At 51.7% G+C, this 5,876-nt stretch overlaps 1 protein-coding gene across 1 annotated transcript; it reads right to left on the minus strand.

Moving 5' to 3' along the window:
* Positions 1-599: 599 nt before the first annotated feature.
* On the minus strand, positions 600-5,194 carry LOC100905992 (carbonic anhydrase-related protein 10). The gene is made up of 6 exons (XM_029112818.1): positions 4,986-5,194; positions 2,769-2,816; positions 2,253-2,632; positions 1,801-2,163; positions 1,360-1,573; positions 600-933 (listed from the first exon to the last, which is right to left on the minus strand). The coding sequence occupies exons 1-6, from the start codon at positions 5,023-5,025 to the stop codon at positions 884-886; spliced, it is 1,095 nt and encodes a 364-aa protein (XP_028968651.1). The 5' UTR covers positions 5,026-5,194; the 3' UTR covers positions 600-883.
* Between the last annotated feature and the right edge of the window lie 682 nt (positions 5,195-5,876).

The following is a 5,876-nucleotide window of genomic DNA, read 5'->3' on the forward strand; positions in this document are numbered from 1 at the left end:
CCCAGGCTGTTCCCGAGCAACCCCTCCGGAGCTTAAGGTGTCTTGATTCCCGCCGGCTTGCTCCACGCGATTCGCAGCTCCAAATTATTGTATCTGGAGATCTCCCGCCAAGGGATGAATTTCCCGAAAGTCTGGAAAAGCGGTGCTACCGTGATGGCAAGGAGCCCTCCTGAAAAACATCTGGATCTATCATTTGCGGGGCCATCGAATAATTTCTCGAAGCGGGTCTTTGTCCGAGATTTTGCGGCGGTAGGCTTTGGATATCCTCGAGCAGATCGCTTCGTGCGTCCGGAGCCTCGCACCGAGGGTCGGAGGGAGGGAGATTAATGAGAAGTTAATGAACGATGAAAGTGGACGAGGGACACATCGCTCCCGAGACGATGACGCCAATCCACTCCGATAGCCGTCTGTGTACAACTAAATAAACGAATATCGCATTGAATTCGTCGAGCGTCCTCTCGATACTGAACCCTTCGAGGCATCCTCGAGAAGGAGGTTCTGTTAGTTTACTGTTAGCTCTGCAAATATTGACTATTCAGATATTTCCTGAACTGTCCGCAAAGAGGAACACTCTTTAGGTAAAAATATAACTTTATTCCACTCCTTCTAGATATTGCCTTCTCTCGATGAATCGTTCCGTCATGTTCACTTGTCACATCTAATAATACCGAACAAATCACGAACGTCAACCCCCCCTATCCTTGGATTGCTAGCGCGTACTTTGCTCTTCTAGAGCTAACTTCGGAGAGACCTGACTCCACCGAAGAACATTAGTTTCGTTCACAGATTCTTCAGATGAGCATCAACATTTATGCTCGAATAACGCGGATATGGTGACTTTTACTCCCTCCAGGTATTCTTCTAAGGGATCCACACACCACCTTCACCGGCTGTTCAGGAAATTCGAACTCACGGCTAGATGTTCTGGCGACACTGCAATGAGGCAATGAGACCAAGTCAGTTTGAGCGTCAATACCTTCATGACCCCGGTCATTTTGATGCTATTTACCTCCCTCAGGGTTTTCGCCTGATGCGACCGCTCGAATGTGACTCATGCGGACTACCTACAATCGGTCGTTAGGACTCAGAACACGTGCTCGAATTCGAAAGTCAATTCCCAGAAAACACCTAATTCCGTCGAATTGGCAGCCGTTGCTCATTGAGATGGAGACATCGAGGGCTGGGATTCCCGGCGGACATATCCAGCGAGAATCTCCGTCGAGAGCGCTCAATGCATAAAACTAAACTATTTCGGTTCCGTTTCAGAATCCCTCTCGAATCGAGCTACCGGAACATCCTAGAACGCTTTCGCCAACTGCCAAATAGCGTCGGCGAAGCGATTTTCGACTTGCGACTCACCTTGGTAGAACTTCTTCGCCTGCATCGAGGGACACTGCTGGCCGGTGCTACCGTCAGCGTCGTCTTCGGTCTCGGGTCGCCCGTCGATGGGATAGAGATCGATATTCGTGCGGACAACCCTCTGATGGAGGGGTTGCGGGGGTCTGAAGTTATTACCGAGGGGAGCCATCGGAGATATAGATTCTCCTTGTTTCAGCTTTCGCATAGACGTCAGCTGTAGTTTGATTGAGGAAAAATTTAGCGTGAGACTTTTTCGATACCTAGACCATTGAAGACGCATGTTCCGACCCGTAGAAGTTGGGCGGCGGGACAATCCCGCCGCGGCAGTCTGAATGGACGCTGCGCGAGAACTTCTCACATCGGCAGAATCAGAATTATCGGGAGAATAATTTTTCCGTCGAGAGTCTCCGCGGGATCACTGAAGCTTCTCGCCACAATTACCTGTTGAGGAGACACGTATAGCGGTCTGTTGAGAATGATCCACGTCGCGGTTTCTTCGCAGCCGGGAGAAGTTAGCGAGCCTTCGTAGGTCATTAGAGCCGAAGTCGAGGGCAACAGCTCCTGGATCGACAGGGATTTCAAGGTGACGCTGTCGCCCTTGTAGATGATATGCTGGAGTTGATCAGTGAGCATTTTGAGCTCGAGGTTTGGCTTTGTCATTTTATCACGAGTGCTTCTACCGCTCTCAGAACTTTTCGGAGGTGTCACTTTGACGAAGGCAGACACCACCGCGATCCCGTGGGCACGGCTGCGTGCCTGGGATGCGTTCGCGTAAAGCTCGCTGTTGTATCCATAGATTTGTACCTGCGAAGAAAAGATCAGGCTAAAGTCGATGGAATCGTTTTTTTCTTAAATTCTGCAGCGGAGGATTCCGATTCGTGGTGCCAACGAACCTCCGCAGGGAACGCGAATCCGGCAAGGAGATGCTCAGAGCCGGATCTGTCGTTCCGACCGAAATGCAGTTGGACCTCGTAGGCGCGGTACGAGTAGGAGAGTGGCCCCCCGCTGATGTTCACTCGTTCCTGTTTATTGAGACTGCTTGGCGTGAGAAGCTGCTCGTTGAAATCGTTCGCTTCCTCGATGTTGAGTCGGAAAACGACTCCCTGACCGGTGTTATGGAGGACACCCCCGACGCGATGCTTGCCGACTTGTAAGGCCTGGAGATGTGGATCGAATAGAAGATTCTGTGGTTCGATGTTTATCGGGGACTGGCGCCTCCCAGTGCTGCACAGACCCCAGAGTCCTGGGTTCAGACGACCCCAAAAATCAGGACCTACGACGGAAGAGTCTGCTTACTTCCTCATCTTATTAGCTTATCTGCTTCTGCCGACCGCGAAGTTTCTCGGAGTGGATCGTGCGGCGGAAAGTGTTTCGCTCTCGATGTCGCCATGCGAAGACGAAATACCAACCTGAGATCCCTTCGTAGGTCCACCAATCGTTCCAATTCGCCAGACAGGCTGCAAAGGAAGAGAAGACCGTGTCACCGATGCGTTCGCAGCGACTCGTTTCCGCTTTCGTTGGAGACCGCGAACGTTTTGGATGTCCGTCATGGCACAAGTGTGTCGGGGGAAACTTAGTTAAGGAGACGTGATCCGAACGGGTCAACAGACCCCGTCAATTGTGACAACTACCGGCGAGTCGGTCACACGCAACCCCCTCGGTTCCGCACGCTTCCCAAGGAAGTGTGCTGCGTCGGCATTTCCGGACGGGAGCTGCTTGGACGGGACGATGGACACCACATTTTGCCGTGACTTCTACTGCTTTCCACGGAGAGCTCTACAGTGTCAAGGATTACGATGAGCGCTCGAGCTCGTTCCGAACGCAACTTGTCTCGTCGCTACACGCGCATCTGGATCGCGGTATCGGAATGAGAATCGTTGGGGAGCCCGCAGTGGAACGAGAGGAAAATCGCATCCAGAGTTCACAGATCCCTCTCATTCGTCTACTTCCTCTGTGATTAAGAAGCCACTCGATAGAGTCGAGACGTGAATGGGTCTGACTCAGGCTGCACTGCTCGTTTTCTATGCCCCTATGGAAATCGGCTGCACTGAAAATTCGCAACCTCTTGAGACCTCCCTGCTCAGTGGGGAAAGAAAACGAATCTGTCCACGATCCACGATTAATCTCGAGATTTTGATCAAATTCGTCCTCATCGCGGATAGCCTGAGTTCTGGGAATGCAGGGCAAACCTCTCTTACGCAAACAATTATTATACTCGTCTGCGATATCTCCTTCTTGATAGCCTTCCGTGATTAGAAGTCGAAGGTTTTTCGATGCAGAAGAAGCTGTCCCCGAATTCTCTGAGTCTATGTGGCTTGGCATGGGAATTCGTCTCGACATTCCGGGCCATAGAGTCATTTCAGAATCATTCGCAGCCTCTAGCGGAAATTCGCAGAGATCGGGACGCTGAACGCCGAAAGTTCCATTCCGTTACGTTCGCCATCGCGTACACATAGTATAGTGACGCTTGGACCTCGGAGGTTCAGGCACTAAGAAATGCCGAAAATGGCAGGCGGAAAAACAATGAAATCTATTCGGCATTGTCAAAACCAGAACAAGATCGACTTTTATGTACCGGCCAAAACGTCCTGCCACCACGGAGAAATAGGGTAGGCCGGTCTGATAGGTAGCATTTTACATCATCAAAGGAGAATTCGACGTCTAGGCGGACCATCGGATTCTTTCGGGAGCAAGATGTGTTCCTGGAGCATGGGTTCGCCGATTCTATTCATCGACGAATCCGTTCGTAGACCCTGATTTTCCCCGGAATTCCCGGAATTCAGTGTCTCAGTGGCTCAAAAAGGCACTCCGAGCGCGGAAAAACTTCAATATATATCTTCGATCGAATAGCTTCGAAAAAGGCGGCCATAGGCGTTCATGGCAGAATGCCTGAACTTTCGAGCTCTAGTCGACACTCGAGGGTCCCCTCGAGACATGCTTCCGTCTTCTTCGCAGGGAAAATCTCCCTCATCATCCCCGCGGAACTCCAATACGCGATCTAGGCCAGCGAGACCCAAGCCGCCTCCCTTCTGGATGGACATTATGCGGTGGCTCTTGGCTCATGTTTCTGATTTTAATTCCTGAGATGGCTTCAATGACGGCTTGGAGGGAGATACTCCTTCAGAGACGGAATGAGGATCCAAACATCGAACTCGAGGCATCCTCACTCGGAAAAGGGTCTATCTGAGTCACAGTACGAACCCAGACGATCCTCTGCGGCGTTGTGGATGAATTTCACGTCATTTTCCCCTCCCGAGATGAGCTCCGGCGAACGTACTTCCAACGAGTTTTCGGACGGAAACAATCGGCTATGGTGAGTCTCAGCGATCAGAGGGCTCGCCGAGCTATCCAGCGATGATCGGTGCTCATTAGAACATGAGTGGGTCCAAGGAAATTCGCTCAGGGGCGATCTCAGTTACTGATTATATCTCACGACTACCGGACGCCTATTCCCGGAAACGATCCTTCTCAAGCCTTAAAATCGAGCCTGGATAGCAACCGTCACGATCGATTCCCCGTCGATCAGACAAGCCATCGATACCGTTCTCATGGGAGTCACGCATAAATCGAGCTCACGCATGAGTCATAAAAGTGGAGAGGCTCAACATACAGGCTCGGATACCCACCTTCCAGTCCCAGAGCGAGGAGAAAAACTTGAGTCCACATTTCGGGTGTCACCCGGCGCCAGGGAAATCGAAGAACTCACGTAGAGGAGAACTGTAATCCGTGGGAACACTTATCGACCCTTATGACGCGCGAGTTCCGAGGCGCTTAGACATCGGTGTCATGTGAGCATAATCCTCTTGGGGGACCTGTGTAAAAACACAAACAATACACAACTACTCAGAGCGCGTGTCAGTCAAGGGATATGTCAGTCTGTCAGTCGGTCCCCGAGTCTGTCAGTCATGGACTTCCTCAAGGGAGACGTTTGTCGCTGTGATCCGAGAGAAGCATTGGTTTTGTGTTCCCGCCTCAAGCGGGGCCCTTCCTCACTTGTGAAGGCGGAGCCATCGGTGCTCGACTTTCCATGAGGTCCGACGTCTTCACGTGGGATCCCGAATCAAACAGCCGAGAGGAGCACGTGGCTGTCCGTTGAGCGTGTTCCCGCAAGATTCCAGACGATGAAATTGTCTTTGACACGATCAATTCCCTCGTTCCATTGTCTCCAATCGGACATATGGTGTTCCCGGCTGCATCGAAATATGGAGCTTGGAAGAATGGGAGAGGGCGAGAAGCTCGACGCCTCTGCGTCGGCTTCCACCGAATTATTGAATTAATCCTTCACTGTTTACGTTCTCTGGATCCTTTTCTCTTTCAGACAGTCACACACGGACGGCACACTTCTCCGCAATGAGAGTACGCTTTGATTTTCTTCCTTTATGTGTTCCCCATACGACCGGGCACGAGCATCCGATCGAACGCAGAGTGACCGCGGAATTTGACGGCCCCAAGCGGACGACATTCGATGATTCGTGTCGAGCCTGAACCCCCCTGCCCGGCCCCCGCTCCTCCCTCTC

The sequence above is a fragment of the Galendromus occidentalis genome, unplaced genomic scaffold (assembly GCF_000255335.2).
Source record: "Galendromus occidentalis unplaced genomic scaffold, Mocc_1.1 scf7180000077529, whole genome shotgun sequence".
Taxonomy (NCBI): Eukaryota; Metazoa; Arthropoda; class Arachnida; order Mesostigmata; family Phytoseiidae; genus Galendromus; species Galendromus occidentalis.

Excerpts from the sequence above, each read along its gene's own strand:
- LOC100905992 (XM_029112818.1), bottom strand. The coding sequence starts at position 5,025 with ATGTGGACTCAAGTTTTTCTCCTCGCTCTGGGACTGGAAG. Across the intron at positions 1,574-1,800 it reads TATACGTGTCTCCTCAACAG|CTGACGTCTATGCGAAAGCT; the intron begins GTAATTGTGGCG and ends ATCAAACTACAG. Across the intron at positions 934-1,359 it reads GGCGAAGAAGTTCTACCAAG|TGTCGCCAGAACATCTAGCC; the intron begins GTGAGTCGCAAG and ends GCCTCATTGCAG.